At 37.3% G+C, this 21,640-nt stretch overlaps 1 protein-coding gene across 2 annotated transcripts; it reads left to right on the top strand.

The window, feature by feature from the left end:
- The first annotated feature begins 2,903 nt into the window (after positions 1 to 2,903).
- LOC124407573 (acyl-CoA Delta-9 desaturase-like) lies at positions 2,904 to 20,736 on the top strand. 2 transcript variants are annotated; one of them, XM_046883849.1, is made up of 6 exons: positions 2,904 to 2,986; positions 17,879 to 18,150; positions 18,249 to 18,379; positions 18,465 to 18,670; positions 19,042 to 19,227; positions 19,448 to 20,736. In XM_046883849.1, the coding sequence occupies exons 2-6, from the start codon at positions 17,892 to 17,894 to the stop codon at positions 19,800 to 19,802; spliced, it is 1,137 nt and encodes a 378-aa protein (XP_046739805.1). In that variant the 5' UTR covers positions 2,904 to 2,986; positions 17,879 to 17,891; the 3' UTR covers positions 19,803 to 20,736. The 2 variants fall into 2 exon arrangements, with proteins under 2 accessions (XP_046739805.1, XP_046739794.1); XM_046883838.1 differs by lacking the exon at positions 2,904 to 2,986 and adding an exon at positions 12,911 to 13,060.
- The last annotated feature ends 904 nt before the right edge of the window (positions 20,737 to 21,640 follow it).

Genomic DNA, 21,640 nt, shown 5'->3' with positions numbered 1-21,640 from the left:
GACTCTTCTGCCCTTTCAATATGAAGTCCCATTGAAGTCGCGTAGGTATAACAGGTACAACAATGTGAGTGACCGAGCCAAAAGTTCATGGCCGAGGCATCGTAATACCTACTGGCTAGAAGAACGTAGATTCCCTTCAACTATGGCGTAGCTCTATTCGACCAAACTAGACTCGCTGCCTATGGTAGATACGTTTTCATTCCGCACCCAGTCGTGCGCTGGCAGTAATGTGTTGGTCAATGCAACTTGCAAGAACTTTCTCTTCTACGTTTTTATGCCGTCGCGATGTCTGTTCCGAATATTAAAAACAAAGCTGATCATCCTATACGTATGTATCACTGTTGAAAATTTCTGTATGGAACCTCCTATACTGTATTGGAAATTTTATTCGGATACGGAACATTGAATTCACCATACATTTAACTGTTTATTCTATTTACAAATACGATAAATTTATTACAAAATTTAGTAAGTTCAAATGACTTTGTTTTTTGTATTTCTCCTATAAATTTTAATAAAATAAAAATATTTCATTGGAATTTAAAGAAAAATAAATAAGTAAATAAATAAATAGTAATTTACGTCGCTGCACCGAATTTGTAAATTTGTAACCTAATTTCGTAAATTGATAACTCTTTTGTACATCAGTAAATGTGTAATGAAATTCAAAATCATTTTTAACAGTGTATGTATATTATCATTCCGGTAATTATCATGCGTCGGATTATTCCTTTCACTTTTTTTTGCCATATGTACTTTCTTTTAGATAACGGCAGATAACGTTGCCAATCGTTTCATTTACCTGTACAGAATTGTATCGTTTCTCTGAATAGCTGGTAGATATGTAGCTACTTGGTGTAATGTGAGGCGTAATGAAGAAACAATGGATGTCATTTATAAACGTTTCATTTTTACGAATGCAGCTCTCTGTGAAAAATTGTCTTCACCCTTTCCTTGACACTTGAATTATTCGTTGCTGATTTTAAAACTTAGATTAAACTCTGTTACTCTGCGTACATGACATTACATAGTCGAATTTCATGAATATAAATTCTCCACCGAAGAATAAAGAATGAAGATTTCTCTCTTTATTTACGTACGAGTATAATCATCATTCAAATTTCTTGGCACGGTCGAGAGTTTTTGACTTTTCAAACCATGAAATCATATAAAACATGACCAACATGCTTTGTAATAAATATTCGCAACAGCAGCTGTGTTTCATAATCGAATCTTGCAGAAATCTATTGAGCTGAGTTAAAATGTCGAAACCAAATATATTGAAAGTAACAACCCAGTATACTGTTTTTTGCTGTAAGACATTGTTATTGATGCTGGTTTGAAAGTCTCCTGTATATTGTGCAAACAATCCAAATCGTACACAGAACCCCTGACTATCAAAAATTCTTTCAAAAGTCAGGTAAAAAAAAATCATGTCTAGCCATAAGTTTTGTAAGTATTGTTTTTTTTTCATGTAAGCGTGGGTTTTCCATTCGCGATTCTAACGCGATAAATACTATTTTTGTACAAGTATAATCGCACCACTTGAATGTAAACCACTAATCAAATTTAATCAAACACTGAATTCGCTACAAAATTTTTATTAGTCGCGTAACCAACCTCATGCGTATTTTTTCCTTCCTTTTCTATTTTACGGTTTGATTATGCCATAAAACACCTAATCTGCGTTACCTCAAATGCGCAGAGGAACCTGAGAGGTTCCATGCTCGCAGTTTTTATGTCCCCGAAGTATTAACGCTCTTTGATTCGGAATAAGTTTTTTCAACTAATTTTCAAGGTGCATGGACGGTGAATACATCTGGGTAACCGACTAATACTCCACCGTTTATGATCACCTTTTTTACCAATATGAATGAATCTGCGGAAACGTCGCTGTATGGGTACCATGGCGACATGGTCATTACTTGATTAAATTACAACAACCCCCCCCCCCCCCCCGCCGGCATCCATGTATAAATATTGAAAAAAAATTGAAAGGAATGGATTAGTGCCTTGACTACCTTGTACAAAGTGTGTGCCAAACCAGCAGTTTTTGCTCGCAATCGAATTAGGTATTTGGCACCGTATTCTATTCAGAAAATCAATCTAAAAAAGGTCTGCAAAATGATGTTAGGATTGCGTCAATTTGATACCAATTATTTGATAAAGCCCACAGTACGTGGGTTACATAGTATCAGCCCGAAGGATAGTCATCTTTCAACGGGATTTTTGTGCCCGTGACAAAATTAGACAGTTCTGTCACCATTTCGTTTAGAAAATTCATCCATAACGTAACTACGTATACGCTCTGCAAAAATTGCAGACCATCATTCTGCAAATTTACATACATAGGTATATTAATAACGATGAATTGTCTGTTTATTTTTGCAATTTATTGTTCTTCGGTATTATTGAATTAGATTGCACGTACATACATTTATTCGACGAATGGGCAAATTTTGTGAATCTGTTTGCATTCGTGTGTGACTACTTTGTTTCGACCACTACAGTGGAACTTCACTGTGGTAAACACGATCTCTATTATCTACTGACGCTAAGTACGTTAGACTTCGTTTCACTAGAAAAAAATTATAAAAACAAATCTTCTGATTAAATTTTATAAAGAACAGAACTCTATACGTAATAGTGGCAAAAGAAAATGGTGTAGACCACTGGGGGTTAATTGCAAAAATTTAGTTCGCGTCAGAGAGCGCTGTGATATCGGGACAACGGGGAAACGGAACATGCGCGCGTCTCTGTCAGATTTCTCTTTTACCGACGGGGTTCAAGTTCGACCAAAAGATACTCGGGCAGCACTTCTCGGCATGATTCGTGAATTTCCGAGGCTTTGAAGCCCCTGCTCGCCGCAGCCCTGCGCTCACAATCAGTTCGTTTTACAAGTGCACTGCTCGTGGGCCGCAGTGGAGATAGGAAATAATCGTTAAGTGCGATGCCGGTTGAACCGCAATCAGAAATCCGCAGCTACGTAGGTGACCTCGTTTCCCCTTATCGCTTACAATTAGTATGTACGTAAAATCGAATACTTTTCATCCCCTACGAAGGGCGAATGTAACTATTATAGGCACCAATTTTGCGGTGCGCTTATTGTTAGTGCTTTTTGATTGAACAACTGCAGTAGTTGAGATCGCTTCGACTTATCTGATGCGTATGTATGTACGTCTACACATAGGTTTATACATATATATTTTTGCGTAGTTATTATAATTATCTTATGATTTTACGTGTACCAAATAGCTTGTCGCGATGATTACATTGTAGACCATTGTATGTAAATTATAGCTATACATATAGTGACCTTTCAGAATGTTAAATAAACCTTTTTAAACATTTTTATTGACACTGTAGTCTGCGTGGAAATTTTTATTTTCCCAGCACCTTAATTCTAGACCGAATGAATATGTATTACTGCAGGCTGTGTAACGTATCGTTGAAAGCAAAGTCAATTTACTCGTTCATCAATCAATGCCCATATTACCCACGTGCCTACGCAAAATTCGAAATAGTTCGAGGCAATTCCTTGAAAAACGCAATTCTCAGTCAGAATTTTACACAACAATTAGTCAGTTGTCTTGAGCCGTTTTTAAACCGTATTGTAATTAGCATGAACATTTTTTTAGATTAGTCAAATACACTTACATACATATTAAATATGCATGTATTAGGCGGTAAGAATTATACCGAAACGTAAAAACTACGACACCGTGACTCGTTATTGTTATACCCAACGTGACCTGAATACCTTGCGAACGGTTGAAACGTGACGGTTTCTACAGCTCCGCGTGTTTTACGAGCTTTACTAAAATTTTTGCTCTTAGGTTACTATTATTATCATTTTTGTCATTAACATGTTAAATTTCTTTCGCATTATCGGATTCTCTGATAGAAAAATTTTGATACTGAAAAATCCTCCGAATTCCATTGATGAGAGAATTCCTGAAATAATTCTCACGGATTAAGAATTATACCCGGTAATTGGCAGATCATCAGGTATACTGCGTGTATATATACATGCGATATCCTCTATAGTTTAAGTCAATTATAATCCTCTCTGAGAGGGATCGACAGAATTCTACTTATCCTATTTATTGAATCCTTAAATTATGGATAGCTATTACAAAAAAACTCTTATATAATAATTGCGGATATAAGGTATTAAAATTGACATTTAATCCGTGCAATCTTAAGATATTAGGATTTGGTTACATACCATTTCAGACCATTTCAAATACCAGTTTCTATTCTCCTAACCTTCAGACGCGGACGACCGGTTTTTTCGAATTTATTGCTTCAAAGCGTACCGGAAATTTCGTTTAATTATTCAATTAAATTCTCTAATTCACCATTAAGGAGATACCCTTGTCGGTTTCGATCTTAATGTATATATCTCTAAATAAATAAATAAAATAAAAGTTTACGTATCTCAAATATGACTGGCAATGCAGCTGAGATGAAAAAATAGGATGTATCGTCACATAATTCGTATAGAACCGAAATCGCATGCTGCTTTGGACCGGAAACAAGTTTAGCCGTAAGGTCAAGGCATTTATGCATTTTACTTTAACCTCGTCTATCCTTGTTGCATACGCATTTACGCATGCAAACGAGGACGGATTTCAATGCATACCAATGAAAATGTAACCTTATTTCTCACCTTATACACGTGAAAAATAGTAATAGCAAGGGTGGATCGGAGTATCCAATTTTCTCTCTCTTTTCACTCTATCTGTTAGTTGTTTTGAAAAAGATTGAGCTTGTTTCGTGGCCAAGCGACGGTGGCGCTGCGGTCTAAATCAGCATTGCCAACCTAACCGAGTCGTCGACAAAATTATACATTTGACAAAATCGCTGCGGCCAAGTGTACAATATTTGTTTTGGGTCAAAATGCAATTACTCTCGAGCGCCTTCCTTAGTTGGGAATATGAATGACTAGCGGGAGATTAGGAAATAGAAAAATATACGAAGATTAGTCTGCGTCAGCTCCCGGCTGTCGCGATGAAAAAATCACACGTTCAAACTGTTCGACGTGATCAAACGCGAAGGAAACGTGAAGCAAACGCCGACGGCTATATTGACCGATCGTATAATGCCTGCCTCGTTTTCATCTCTGCGCGTCTCTGCGTCTCGGTTATGAAAAGTAGTACAAACTTACAACTAATGTCGGGCCGTAAATGCGGCCTCTCATTGTGTGCCTGTTTACTCCCCCCCGCCTTGTGTCGAGATGAAAAATTTCTTCGAAGCAAGTGCCATTCTCCGTCCCGCGATATGGCTGGCTCGTGAGAATTTCTCCGCCTCAACCAAACCTTAGAAATCGATACCTAAATTCTTATTAATCTTGTTGAGAGATAGGCGTACATTGAGTATTTATTACATTATGACATTTTCGAGTATCGAATACCTCTTTGGTAATACGAGTACAGAAAATACTGGAATCATGAACAATGGCTCAGATATCGAGGGTTTATTTGAGATCGGTCAAAAAATTAGTAGATTTGTTAGAATTCACTCTAGAATGGCTCATTTTATTCGGAAGAAACTGATTTTATTTTTTCTCAGCAGTCAATACAATGTTACTATTAGTTAAACATAGTCATTATCGGTACATTGTTGTAAAATTAAATATTCGGTGATGCAAAGATAACTAAACAAAGTGTTTTAGTGAATTATTAGAAAATAGTCTTCTGAATAAAATGACACACCGTAAATTCAAGTTAAACGAAACTAATATATTTCTAACCATTTTGAAGGGTTTTGTTAACGAAGCATCGATATCTAAGCTTTTATTTACAATTACAGTATTTTCTATTCTTGCGTTCACAACAATTTGATGTATATACTAGATGCAGGACTATCTCTTAGTGAACTTTACAAAAACTATTATATCTATAAAGAATTATCTTAAACTTGTTATAAATCCATTAGACTTGGACGACAGCCTGCAATTTTTACGAGGAAGTTTTTTTCTTCCCAGGAATGACCCAAATGGAAATGGATAGCGACGGATACAGGATGTGAAAAATAGCGCATGTTATCCACTGCAGTAGATTCTTCAGACTCACAATTATTTTTATTAGCTACGTGTGACGTTTGAGTAATTCGTTTCTCATCTACCTTTTGCCTCGTTTGTTTACGAAAATTTTATCCAATCCTTTTTAATTTGATGTGATTTTGATGTGTTTTACCTCCGTTTCCTACGCCAAACAATTTCTACAATGCGATACTGTTGTGGAATTTAATCATTGCATCACGCGACTATTATATGCCAATGACGAGATTTTAATGTTTGCCAAAAAAATATACACATGTGTGTAAATGCTTTACGCGTAGATTCTGTAAATTTTATTGCTTTAATTAGGAAGCAATTGAAAACAATTTTTTCTCCTCACCTAAAATGGGTGTCGGATTTGAGAGGTAGATTTATTGCATAGGTGCATATACGAGGCGATTATTAAATAATACGTATGTTGTGAATGAATTATCTCACAAAAAATTCGAACCTTATTCTATCAATCCTTATTGCTGAGATACACGTCATCATTTAGATGACACGATTTTGTATTTTCTGCAGTAGACCTGCCTAGCAGAATTAAATCTTGACGTGACAAAAAAAAATATCGCTGATGGTAAATATTTTCGGAAAATTTATCAAGACTTTTCGTATGAGTTAAATATCAGATAAATGCATTTATTTATCTACATAAACTATCTATTATTATACGAAATTATCAGTTATATAGTAAAGTTACAAAGTGAAATACCTAAATATAAGTAAGTAAGTACAGATTTTACGCGGTACGTAAAATAATCTTCAAAAACGCTATTTGTTTTTTACACAAATCCATAACAATATATATTGGCTCACTATCATCAGTACTTAATGGTTCCCAGTTCATTTCTGGGTAATCATCATTTACGATATTTATTTTGAAGCAATTATAATCCTTACGAGCTTCGTAAATGCGAAGGTCTATTATGACCTTTTAAAAATATTTATATAATTGTTCTTCGTAACTATTTATAAACTGTTTTTTTTTTTTTTTTTTTTTTTTCTCATCTATGGCCGTGAAAAAGGCGTGAAAGGCATGAGATAATTTTTGTTGGTGCATCGGGTATGCACGCGTTATACCTATTTCCTTTTTAGACGTCTACTCCGTACGATAATTAATTGTATTCATTATTCACATCGCCTTAATATAAGTCATTCCTTCATCTGACGTAACTAATTTCATTCATCGTTATACATATTGTATACGAGATAGTCCAGATACCTTCTGACTTTCCAATAACACTTAAAACTTATAAACCTTGACTTTCATGATCATCTTCCGGGTCTCGTGCTACCAGTTACGTAATTCCACGTATTTTCCCATCATATTCGACGATTTTTACTTGTTACATCATCACTCGGATACACATACTCCGTCGACACGATTAAAAAATTTGTAATAATTCGGCAAAATCCTGTGTCTGATATGAAAATTTTTAACCGATAATTTTGACCCGATATGTTTTCATATTAAAATAAGAAAAGAAACTTTCTTGGGAAAAATGTGAAATTTTTTTTCAAAATCTGGCGTTACGTATAAAAAAATGTTCATACGACCGACCAATCTTCTTTCCAATATTTCATGATACTTCTGCGAAAATTTATTGAAAAAAAGAAAAAAACATCGATCCTCGTTGACCCAAAGCTTAAAAAATTTTATGACTAACAGAGAATTTTTCAGAATGATTTCAGATTTTAAAATCGTGCCGATCAATATGGTCGTTGAAAAATAGTGTAATAATAAAAAAAAAAGGTGATTACTTCCGAAAGTCTGAACAATCGTATAAAAAAATCTCAGCCCATGATCCCGGAGGTTAAGGATCAAACCCGAGTCGAACCGCCATGGAATACCCCATATGCAAGTTCTTACACGTCGCATTATTCATTCTGCCGCAAAAGTATTTTATCGCGTAATCTTACTGTCAATCTGCGGGCGACAGACGTCGAGATAGTGAGACAGAAATGTGATGGCGAAAATTCATCCGAAATAACGTCGAAACGTTCGTTTTTTCGCTGACAAGTCGACCGCGCTCCGCTTCGTGTATCTAGTTTGGCAAATAATTCTCATAAGCCGTGCTGAGTCTATGTAACATCCGCTGTGAGGTAATATTTACACAGATACCGAGGGTGTTTCGAGATTTCGATGTGTTCGAAACTTCCCGGCGATGTCTCATGTCGCAATAATTATAGTGTATACAGAGTGAATTGCTAACGATTTAATGATCGGATCCTTTAATTCGTCCCGCCTTATTTTTTTTTTAAACTTTTTATTTATTGAACTACTTTTTCGGTAACAACCGTCGTAATTAATATGCAAAACGTGACGTGACACGGAGAACGCGAGACAGCGACCGAAAATTTCACGTTAATTTTTAATTTTTGTGTCAATGATGCCAGGATGAAATTTAGAATAAACTCTAAGAAAAAAAAAAGCTGAATAAACAACGAAGGAGAAGAAAAGTCGGTTCTTGTAGGTAAATTTGTAAAAGTCTACACGCTTATGTGGAAGATATCACTCTCGTAGCGCTGTTATGTTTACACTTTTCACAATCTGGCGTGAATTCCATTAAATATACGCACAGCAAGTGGCGTACCATATTACACAGTGTAAGAAAAAATATAAAGACTCGGAGGAGAAAGAGAAAAAGAAAGAGACTGATCAATTGAAGGCGGCCAACTTCTACCTGAAACGAAACGTATAAAAAAAAAAATTCTAATCACGGTAATAAAGTAAACGAATGTACCGTTTGACCAAAGCGATAATATTTATTCGACTTTGCGACCCATTTTTACTTTTTATCCGCTGCCCCTTCATGTTCGCAAGCAGATAGGATCCCGGTTTTGTGGAATGCTAATTTTTCTGCATGCTCGAGTATCGGGTCGAAGATGATTTTTTTTTTTTTTTTTTTTTTTGTTTTGCTATATAATAATTGGCGTTAAAGATGGAGAAAATTGACGGAAAACGCAGCCTTGACGTACGCCTAGTAAATATGTTACTACGTGAGTATCGAGTATTTGAAACCCGTGGATGTTTATACCGCATAAATATTTGACGGGGACATAAACTGGGCCCGCATCACGTGGTCATATTTAGAAGTATACGTAAGTAAAGATCCGGTGAAACAGTTCAAATGACTCAAGGCTGAGATGTGTTTTTAATTTTCGTCCTTTTTTCTGTACTTTATACTTTATATGCAGAATTAAATCAGTTTATTTTGCACGGTAAAAAACAATAAACGGAGACAAAAGTTTACTGATCTCTGCAGAGGTCTTGCAACGTCATATTAATCATCTTTAAAGTCTGTTATACGTATATATGTATATTAGGATGGCGCAAAAAAACCGACGTTTTTTTTTTTTTTTTTCTTTGGAGTCTCATGTGACAAAATGTTAATTTTTGACGTTTTAAGAGCCCACTCCAAAGGACAGCTGAAAAAAAAATTTTTTAAGAGATCGCTCCAAATTTAAAAAAATGTCAAAAATCGTCAAAAAATTAAATTAAAAAAATTATATTTTCATTATTTTGTTTGATTTTTAATTCATCTCGTGGTGTATTGTTATCGATTCTTTCTTACTAAATTAAAGAAAAAAAATGTATGAAATTTTAATATGAATATTAAAAGATCGCTCGAAAAGATCTAAAGAAATGCACCAAAAAGTTGAAAAAAAATTATGAGCGACCTTTCAAAATTCAAATTTTGAACTGAAACTTTCGGAAAGTTGTTTTTTTTTTGTCTATAACATTATACCGTAACGAGAAAAAAAAGGAAAAAATCGATTTTTGACGATTTCTGACGTTTTCAAAAATGTGGAGCGACCTATTAAAATTTTTTTTTTTTGAACTGTCCTCTGGAGTGGGCTCTTAAAACAACAAAAACTAACACTTTGTCACACGAGACTGCAAAAAAAAAAAATAGTCAGTTTTTTTGCGCCACCCTAATATATATATAGAATATTATAAGAATGGAAACGTAGTAAAGCATCACACTGTATATAAAATAATAATTAATATTATTATTGTTTAGTACACACAGAGACATGTAGGTAAATGTGCTTTAATCGTCGCTGTAGGAACCATCATTACATGCGAGGCGGATGTTAATTGTTCATTTTCGGTGTAATGACTTGCCGTGTTTCTAACGGTTTGAATTTTTCAAACCCAGCGTGTATATGCGTCTAACAAAAAAGTTTATTTCGTGTTCTTTTCGACTATCTCTTTTCCCACGTGGTCTACTTTTTTGATGTCCTTAGTCGACCCTGCTTCAAGTCCAAACTCCAAGCTCGTAATATTCAAGGCTAGCCTCGGGCCAAATATACATATATATGCGTACCTTTGTGAGGTCCACATCCGCACCAACAGTTCTACAAAATGCTGGAAAAAGAACACAGCTTCTTACAATGTCTTTTTGAACTTCGGCATCAATCAACGACATCATCGTGGACGCATCACTCAACAGGCGCCTACTAATGGACACTCTAAAAAATATTCCGGTGTGGACTTATATGGAAGACGATTTGATGTTATTTTAACACTATTTGTGTCCATGCCACACTATCTGATACTAAATTTCAAAATTTTTCACAAAAATTGTTCTAATAAATCCTCACCACCTTATTTGAACAATAAAAAATCGACACGGTTCGGAAATATTTGTCAATTTCTCGTCTTGTATTTTAGAATTGCTCTTAAATCCGACTTGCAGAAGTCGATTCGATTCGCGTTCTGATTAAGAATATTAAAGTCTCATTAGTTTCTTAAAACTAATTGTCTTATTCAAATTAATTAATTCCAGAGCTATTTTCGGAAAACTTCTTATCAATCACGGTAAATAATACTTTTCCTAAATGTCAAACTCTTCTTCGTAAAGATTATAATTATTCACAGGGAAATACTGTGATTTCCTATTATTGTAGGAATGATTGATAAAATGTCTCGAGTATCCGTAAATCCGTACGTTTTGTTGTAATCATGAATAAACAACGAAGCAAACATTGATACCAAAAGTCTCTCCGTGGCGATATCATGCTTTGGCAAAACGACGACGAAATCATCAAGCTTAACAGTTTTCAGGAACGAGGTGAGAAGTTCTTCTGGGCTAACTTCTCGATGGCCTCTTTTTCACAGATGCTTAAGCCAGGATCGCCGTTACAGATATTAATCTCAATTCTACGGCTGTAGATTTCACGCGGTGTGATATCACGTCTCGTTTGGTGCCGAGTGAGGATGGGTCAAGTATGCATGAGCGCAAACGTTATAATTACAAGATGACCCCCCCGCCCCCCCCCCGCACCCCCTTATTTATCCTGAAAGATTATCTGGGAGGAATTACTTACTTTATTTTTATTGTGAATTATCTAGACCGAAAAGAATTTGCATTGTACATTATATTCTACAATTTATAAGTAGAATCCTGATGACAATTTGAGAATGCTGAATTCCGCCCATGAAAGTCTAATGATGGCGTTCTCTCTAAATATAAATTAATTCGCTTTGAATATAAGTATTTATATTGGGACGTTTTTATCCGCTATTCCAGCCCAGCCTGACTTGGTATATTTGATCTGATCCAGCTTGAGATTACGAGAAGTTTGATCTTTGGTGAAATCATCGCTAATAGCAAAAAATAAGTCCATTTTAAGTTGGATTTATAGTCTTTGGTCGTAAGCATGCTCCTTTTTACCCTCATCGAAATCCAGAATCCTTGTCTTGACATTCACATCATCATATTACTATAAATGTAAGTCGGTTATTATTGATTTAGCAAAGTGTACATACAAGTGCTCACAGTTTTTCTGATAGATATGCGCAAAACTGCTTATGCAGTACTCAAAATCGATTAGTCGAAGGTTAACTTCTTTTTAGGCTTGCACGCGTGTTTTTTTTGTTCAATTAGCAAAACCTCCATAGCTGTGTTAGATAAACGAACTCAGCAGGAACTTTACTTCGTAACGGTATTTGCACGGGGAAAAACCCACTTCTTCATACCGATTCTTCTTCAACGAGGTTTGAATATTTTACTCCTGTAACGACGCAATAGTAGCTTCCATAGTTCTCGATTCGAGTGATTAAACAATCCATGGAATTGGAAATCAAAATGAAAAAGAACAAGAATCATCGATGACGTCGATCGAAAGCCAAGTTTACTTTCGCCGATACGATTCGGATTTATATCAAGAATCGCTAATCTCGGATTGGTCAGAGGATCGAAGCTACATTAGATTACGGAGACTCCTTGAGGTATTCGCGCGAAAGTATCGATCCACTTTGAACCACATCGATCGCCGTTCTAAGATCCTAGTACCGTTGCAGCGGTGGACGAGCACTGCCGCTGTAATAAAATACAGTACACCTTTAGCAAAAGTAAATCGAGAAGAAACGAGGGAAGAGAGAATACCGTAGAACTATAACGAAGCAGTTCAAAATCGTACCGACATTACGTTTTGCTACCGCTTCGCCTCGAGGATGGAAATTGCAGTGGTGAGTTCAACACATCCAAGCAGAACAGTAAGTCTCGTCAAGTAAAGGATGCTTGTGTCCTTTACCGATCTCCAGAGGGCCGATGGAGGTGGAGGAGAAGCAACCAAGTCGAGTAGGAGAATGGCCAGCCGGAGTTTCAAGGAGGAGAAAGACGACGAGGAGGAGGAGGAGGAGGAGGAGGAGAAGGAGGAAGAGGAAAAGAGGGACGAGGCGACACATATACACTTTGACGTTATCTTATTTCATTTCGCGCAAAGAGGGGCGGCTCGTTTTGTCTTCGCGGGCAGAGCAAAGCTCATAAATGGACTTCGCGGTCCTGCATCCTCAGGTACTTGCCAGTTAACTACGATACCTATCGTCCGCTCTGCCGTCTGGTTACACGCAGGAAAGTCGGACTCTTGTTCGTTTACTCTAACGCAGAGACATCCAGATCAGAGTGATTGTTTAACAACCGTGCGTCGAGTGTACGCGACTTGACATTGGAGACCAAGCACTGCATCCCCCAAGCTGATCAACCTGTAAGTCCTATATTGTAATGATCACGAACTTAATTTTGGCCATTTTTACCATGATCACATCGTCCAACCGATGTGTACGTTGTTGCATCTTCGTGGTTTCACCCTGGTTAACGAGATTTTGATTTTCCGATTACTGATAACGTTTGAACGTGACAGGATCCATGATCCACTCGGTCGCGTTTTTGCATGGCATAAATTCTCGGCTTCTGACGTGATTAAGTTAATAATCCGTGGCAAGTATTTCTCGTTTGGCGCAATGATACAATTTACAGCGTACGTATAATTTAAGGTTACGCGTCGGCGTTACGCCGAGCCGACTTGCGTGGCCGAGAAATGCATCTCTGTGCCATCTTTCTTATATCCGGTATATTGTAATGTATAACGGTCGTGCGGAACGCGACTTCAGTGTAATTCGATTTAAACACTTGCTTGGATCAATGTGAACGCAAATAACTTTATTCACTTGAACTTAAACGATATTCAAAGTAGGAGAAGAGAAAGAAAAAACCGTAAAGAGTAGTGGAAGAAAACGTTTTACAATCGCTAGATATTAGCAATTTTACATGACGATCGGTATAAAGTTATACGACTTGGATAACTATCGATTTGACACGATTCTCAAAACCCATTCTTTCAACGTTATACCTCATTCGCACGCAAATTATAAACGCGCTGTTCTTTGTAAAAACAAAACAACAGATTGATAGATACACTTATTATTGCGATATTTAGCAATAAATCGCAATATCGAGTGTATAAAAAATACGATTGATGATCTGTAAGACAAATTTCATCATTAATGACGAGCAGCCTCAATATCTTGCAGTCTATAGTATTCATTTTTTCGCCAGCTCAAATCCCGTTTGTATCATTCATAGATTGAAAATCTTTTTCTCCTCTTCATCCTGTTGTGCGCACCAACCTCGGTTCAGAGTTCCGTTAAAAATTGGCCGGTACAGTCCGTTTTGTATTCGATGACTTCTTTCTTCTGTCTCAAGTTCTGTTTCTACTTAAAAAAGTCGTCGCATTTTTTCTTTTTTGCTATTAAATAACTAATTGATAACCAAATGGCTTATTACCGTTACATTCTTTAAAGACAGCTCCACGATATGTCTATCGTTCAAATCTCCGCCCATGTTTGGACCAGCTATGTATAGTACGATATCCGTAATGACTTCAACATTTTTGAGCACCGAAAAAACTTGTTCACAACACACAACGCGTGTACGTAATATGCTCATAGTACGGTTTTTGCGAGCTGTTATTACAGTCGCTTATGCAATGCGATCAACCGCTCCACTTCCTCGATCCGAGGCTATACATTATACGTATAGGTGTGTATACTGCCTAGTAGAATATTAAATTTAAAAAGGAGGCAAAACAAATTAAACCATCCTTGCACGTGAGATCAAGCGACGTACGCAAAGAAAAATTTATAGTTGTGGTTCTTGTTCAGTCCTTGACTATTTTTATTTTTTACCTTAATCGAAAAATTGAGTTCTGATTGAAAAATGAAAATGAATCTTGTAGCGGTAACCGGCGAATCCATACATGGTACTGATTTTTTTTTGTTCATTATACTCATTTTTACTTTACTTGCAAACAGGTTTAACAATATTGAGATCGTTGTTGTGTCGATACTCAGTTTACTAGAACTTTCCGGTAGCTCTAAGAATTGAAATTTTCCTAGGTGTGGTCAAAAAGCTTTGCTTTTTTTCGCGAGACAGTACCGCTTACAGTACTAACCTCTTCACTTGAAAACTTTGTTTTCTGTCCTAATTTTGGCAAAATTGCTTCAGCGGTTCGTCTAAAATTACTGATTACGAGTTCTACTGATGTTACTTTGACATTTTCGTTAGTCTTCCTGAATTTCACGTCTATTTTCTTACTTTAATCGATTCATGTTTCCCTTTCTTCCCTGCGTGTAGCGTAATGAGTTTAATTAAAATCGTTACTGCTTGATTGAAAGCAACAAGCCACGTGATGATTATTGAATGAATAATCAAATTACACTTACAAGAAAAAGTGGAAAAATAACATATCTTCCACCTAAGTGTGCAACGATTTCGAACAACCGTTTACCAACTGCAATCATAATTGCGTTGTTTATTACGTCCAAGTGTATAAAAAAGAAGAAAAACAATTTTTTCAAATTTACAAAAAACCGTCTGAATCATGTCGCGCGTTATTGTTATTATCTTCCAGCATAAAATTGTACCAGCAAATTAGAAAAACTCTAATAACCCAAAGCCTGTAATTTCCCGTTTTTCTGATCATCAACTAGGCCTGCCATTATACATCCAGAGAAATTCGGTGAACGACGAGTTGTTGTAATATACCAAGAAAAAGACTCAAAAATCAACACAACGATACAATTTCTCACGTTACTCTTATAACTTATGTAATCGGCACGAAATAAGTTAGTGCTAAAAAATCCCAAACAATTGTCTTAAATTACCGCGGTAAATTAGTTTTATCGGATCTTAGTACGGATGGGAGTAAAAACGGTACCTGCCTTTCTACAAAGTAACATTTAGCACGCGATTTCGTTAGGTCAGCAACTGCTCTGCGACTGGTCCATGTGTAGCTGTTGACAGTGACCCCAAAGACGCTACGACCTCCTTTCGGAGAACCTGTTTTCATCGCGATCTCCGGCAGCCGACTCAGATTTGTATGCCACGTCCCGTTTCACCGAATAATCATTCAGCCAATGAAACGATCGTAAATAATCTCTCTTACTTTTACTGCAACAAAACTGACTTGGCTACTCGGTCATCGACTCTGGTTCCTGTTACGCCTATTTTTCCCATGCTGATCCATAGTCGCTCGATGGCTCGAAATATCCATAATACATGACGTGAGAATTGTCCACCGTTTTTTCAAACTCATTTCACCTTATTCATTATACTACTATTGCCACAATTCTAAAAAAACAGCGATTCTGGAAATATTTCCGGTACTTGAGTTCTGAATTATCTCTCTCTCTCTCTCGCTCTCTCTTCGTATGAAACTGTCACCCATTTTTGTCGAATAATGCATCAAAAATGTCTATCGGAATTTTTAAAATCGTTGATTTTTCGTCATTCACTGAAATGAATTCGGGTTTTTGGTAATAATGGTACTAATAACCACGTGAATAAATCGCTCATGAAAATTGACTATTTTCATCGATTTCCTTAGAGCTTAAACGTACCTAATTTTCAAAGACATTTGGATAAAATTTTTGCGACGTTCCGTTTTAGACACCGGATGCGTTGACGATTTACATCCAAACTCTTCCACTTCCTTCAAGGTGTTCAAAATCCTCGAAGCTCAGGTGGAAACGGGTCAGTAATGCTAACGGGACTTGCCTTTCAAACTTCGATCATTGCGGTGTAACACTTCACGTATTGAGAAAAACTGTGTCGTGTAGCTGTGTCTAATTGACAATGCCAGCCTCCCAGCGAAAGTCGAATCTATGAATACTGGGGCCAACGGCCCGAGGGGAACCTCGACGATTTTAATCTTAAATTAGACTCGTCTACAATAAATGCATCGTGTCGAGCCTCGCGATAAAATCGTCAGTCCAATGATAACTGCAAAATTGGTAAATTGCAAGCTACAACATTGGTGATAATTATAGTGGTATTAATAGAGAATTGAAATAATTTTCAAACTATCTATCATTAGCCAATCACCGCTTTATACGGTTGAAACTATGTACCATGCAATTCAACTCTACGCATTGCATTATACTTACTCGGATGAAGTATTTCTACTTGAACTTGGAAAGTTGTTGCAGTGCGATGCACGACTGATATTGAGCGCAGCAATTACAAGTGAAATCACTGCACTGCTAGAAGCATTTCTTGCGTAGAATGCGGTTTTTTCTGATTGCTGGAGGCTGTATCTTTGGCGAGTGAAAAATCAAGTAGAAACGTAACCTTTAGCCATTCTTACCTCAAACAATTCAATTAATCATCTCTATCCCTCTCTCTCTCTCTCTCTCTCTCTCTCTCTCTTCCTTTGCAAATGTAAATCAACTGTATACAGAGCTTGTGAAGTGCAACATTGAAAGTGGAACAGGCGGGAGTTTCCTTGACCGTGTAATCCTTCTGCATGCATTCACGTACGCCGGCATTAATATAAAGTGAAGTCAAGATCTACAGAGAAGAGCAATTGGCACGTTGCGTCTCACGTTCAACCTTTGAAGGCGGTTGACGTTCGCCGTTATTTATATTGTCCGTATTTCGGTTGTCCGGGGTCCGAATATTCCCGTGCCAATAGAGACTAAGAAGTGCAATTATTTCTCGCTCTGTCACTTGCAGCATGGAAATATGTCGTGAAATTATTCCTACAATGAGATATGTACGACGGTCATTAATCAGGGAACTTTCATATGGCTAATGAGAATAGCGAAGACCTTGCATTATATTTTACCCGGTGTAGCCTATTTGCTCAAGTTTCACACTTCTCGCTGGATGGCGTGTAATGGCTCCACGTTTAACGTCTTTAGCCTGATTATTTCAACCGCGACTATACAAAGAGTCTTATGCAGGAACTGCACAACATATGCAGAAAGCCGATACGCAGTGCTCCATTTATCGCGTAAGCCACTATTCCACTAACGTGCCACAATCACGATGGAGACATTTACCTTTCGAATTTACCGTCACTCTCCAAGAGATAGGTGCAACATCCATTTCCTTTCCTCCGGCGATATTTGTAGCAGCTATACGGAGATTAGAATCAACAAATTTACCAACGAGAGTATTTCCGAGAATGTATATGGAGACGTACCTACAGCTTCTAAACCTTTTGTCGTGTTTGACATTCTAGCTGGTAAACGAAGATGGCGCCAAACCTCTTGGGTAGTACAGCGACGCTGTTTCTCGAGGCGACGCAACAGGATATCAGACAATCAAAAACGCCAGAATCAGTTCCGTCAACGTCGAAAAGCACAGTACAAACAGCACAAACGAAAGACCAGCCCAAGTACGAGTGGAGAATAGTTTGGCGAAACGTCATAGCGTTTCTCTACCTTCACATCGGTGCTCTTTATGGATTCTACCTATTTTTCGCCGGTGCAAAATTTCTGACCCTGATTTGGAGTGAGTTGATCAAATATAGCATCATAACGTTACAACGCTGTTTCGTTTTTTCAACAATTAACGAACTCCTGATTCATTGGCTTGCTTTTTTCTTACAGCCGTGGTGGTTGCCGCCCTTGGAGCTGTTGGTGTCACAGCTGGTGCTCATCGTCTCTGGGCGCACAGAGCGTACAAAGCGAAATGGCCAATGCGTCTGATTCTGATGATATTCCAAACGTTGGCATTCCAGGTAAATGACCGCCAAATTCGGGCAATTGGGCTCCTCGACCATCGCCAATCACCGCAAATTATATGTAAAATATTTTCCCGTACAGAACCACCTCAGCGAATGGGTTCGCGATCACAGGGTACACCATAAATTTACGGACACCGATGCCGACCCGCACAATGCGAAAAGAGGTTTTTTCTTCTCCCACATGGGATGGCTGCTGGTCCGTAAGCATCGGGATGTCATCGAGAAGGGAGCGACAGTCGACGTGAGCGATCTTGAGAGTGACCCAATCGTCGTCTGGCAAAGAAGGTGATTAAATTTTCAAACCTAGCTTTCGAGTGTTGTTTACCTGCGTTAAGTTGCCAGTTTACAACGATGCCTACTCACAAAAGTTTGCAGTCTCGGCTTCAAGCTTACCACTCATCACTCCCCACGTTTACACAGTCTCGTCCTAAATGCGAACTTTCGTAATGCGCAATTTGCCAGTTATATTATTTTTCCCGTCCTTTCCCCCCCTTTTTTGTACAATTATCACATCGCCGCCATGCAACGGTTTGTCCTACATTTAAGATTTTCAACAGGTTAAATTTGTCTTCAAATTACACCATCCTTGCGTCTGGCACCCTATACTGAAAATTAATTAACACTTTTTTCTTCCTTTCTCAACGCTCGATTCGCAGGTTGTACGTGATCCTCATGCCTGTATTCTGTTTCCTTATACCTACTTGGGTACCTTGTCGTTTCTGGGGAGAAACCGGGATGAACTCTTGGTATTGCGCCACCGTTTTTCGCTACACTTTGTCGCTCAACTTGACTTGGCTCGTCAATTCGGCAGCCCATATTTGGGGCACTAAACCATACGATGAGTAAGTAACGTCTCTTTTTTATCTCTGTACTTGTTCTCACGTGTCACCACGCAATTCCTTTCTTTGTTGTAAAAAATGTGCAATTTTCGGAATAATTGAGCAGAGAAGGGTACGCTATAACAATCAGAATGTTACGTACGAATCAAATTTTTTCAAAAGATAAAAATAATAACTCTTGAATGAAAAATTTAAAAACTTACGGAGTATTTTCTTCCCGCAGTTCCATCAGCCCAACGGACAACGTGCGCATAGCGCTCGGAGCTTTCGGGGAAGGATGGCACAACTACCACCACGTATTCCCGTGGGATTACAAAGCAGCTGAGCTCGGAAATTACCGGGCGAATTTCACAACGGCTTTCATAGACTTCTTTGCGTGGCTTGGACAGGCCTACGATTTGAAAACCGTGCCGCTTAATATGATCAAGAAAAGAGCAGCCCGTACCGGCGACGGTACGAGAATCGATCGAGATGAACATTACGGGCACTCGCACGAAGGCGCAATATGGGGATGGGGAGACTTAGACATGCACACCGAGGACATTCTGGATGCTCACATAACGAACAAATCTGACTAGAAGAGACTTCCTTGCTCTACCGATGTCTAGGTTGATTTGAACTTTGTATAATCACTGCGTTATCTTCACGTCTCACATTAATTTCTTGATACGATACGATAATATTGTTACGTTCTGGGAAGAACGCTGTGAGAAATCCGCTACCCGGTTCGGACGTAACAATTAACTGCTTATATTTCTTATTACGATCTGGGTGTCCAATACACGCGATGATGACCGATCAACCGCAGTCGATGCATGAAATTTTATTAAATCTTACACGTACCAAAGAATCGCGGCTGAACTACGCGAAATATAACATCTTTATTTATTTATTTTTATTATTCTTTAACATCAAAACCACTTACAAGGTTTTGTCGTACTTTAAGCGCAAAATTTTACACCCATTAATCGGCACTGGAAGAATTACGACGTGTGTATTCATCATGTTTGCATATGTATAATTCGCGTCGCCAACCAAAGTTCGGTAAAGCTGATCCTGGGAATGAGATCAATGTGTCTTATTACGGATAGCATGACGACTGAAGTTGAGGATAGATTTTACGTCGATACGGAATTTAAGAGAATAAGTATTATTCACAGCTACGCACAACGGTTTGTCAATTAATAGAGGAAAAAAATGCAGTCATAATGATTATTTTAATTGTTTAATATTTATGAATAAAAACAATTATTTGACGTATGAGCAATAATTCGTAGAATCAGATTATTACAGGGCTAGCGCCTTGTACATAATGATAATTAAAAAATTTGCCTTATCAATAATATGTGATGAAATATATAGGTACGAGACTTTCTATTATTCGATAATGCAATTGATAGAATAATTGAGTTGATATGTTTTCTTACCCTTGTCTCTTTTGGTGCAAAACTGCCTTCGTGGGTGCCTATATACAATGAAAAACATAAATGTCGTAACATGTGTCGTGTGTATGAAAAGAAAGAACGAACGAAAGAGAAAAACACTTTAATAGTTTTCACGACTCCTTGTAAGTACAAGTCTAATTCAGTCGGCTAAATTTACGTCAACAGTCTGACAGTGAATTACATGACTATATACCTACTTGATTCACGTTGTTCATTTATGTGAACTTGTCCTATTATAAAAGGAACTTGCGTGACTCACGAGTCTGACACAACGCACAATTACAACAGTACGTGTACCTACATTAGTCCGCAGAAAAAGACTTCTAACATCTTTTCAATTTTCCAATATCGTGCGGAAAAATTATTGCCGTGATTTACGTATGAACATCTACCTTGAATCTCTCGAAAACCAAGCATTGGATTTCCTTTCGGCTGCTGACAATTTTTAGGACTTTAAATCCATTAGTACTCATGGTTTACTATAGCAAATATGCTACATCTTTTTTAGTACAGTTAACGAATATACAGACGATATAGTGGTTATCTTTTGCCGGTTCAGTATAATTAGTATTGAATAACGATTATTTCTTTTCTACTCTAATATTTACTCAAGTAGCAATATTTCTGTTAAGTTGATACATATGACCCTCATACTTGCATTGGTTTTACATTATATATAATAATTAATTTAATTTTAAGTAAATTATTTTTAGCGTTAACATTCGCTATTTAAATGATATGTTTATACATGTTATACTACATATTATATATAGGAATAAAATTGATATACATTCCTCAATAAGTTCATCGGCGTTAGTGGTATATATATAATATTCAACGACCGATTAATCTTGATCACCATTCATGCATGACTTTAGAGATGAAACGAGTGAAATCATAAATTATTGGCAATTTTCCCGATCGTTTCTTATGAGCATTACTTAAGGAAGAATTTCGTCTCGTTAAGAAAT

The sequence above is a fragment of the Diprion similis genome, chromosome 1 (genome assembly GCF_021155765.1).
Source record: "Diprion similis isolate iyDipSimi1 chromosome 1, iyDipSimi1.1, whole genome shotgun sequence".
Classification (NCBI taxonomy): Eukaryota; Metazoa; Arthropoda; class Insecta; order Hymenoptera; family Diprionidae; genus Diprion; species Diprion similis.
Note: the sequence above shows the minus strand (reverse complement) of the source record. Positions and strands in the feature narration are given on the sequence as shown.

Excerpts from the sequence above, each read along its gene's own strand:
- LOC124407573 (XM_046883849.1), top strand. The coding sequence starts at position 17,892 with ATGGCGCCAAACCTCTTGGGTAGTACAGCGACGCTGTTTCTCGAGGCG. Across the intron at positions 18,380-18,464 it reads TCCAAACGTTGGCATTCCAG|AACCACCTCAGCGAATGGGT; the intron begins GTAAATGACCGC and ends TTTCCCGTACAG. Across the intron at positions 18,671-19,041 it reads ATCGTCGTCTGGCAAAGAAG|GTTGTACGTGATCCTCATGC; the intron begins GTGATTAAATTT and ends CTCGATTCGCAG.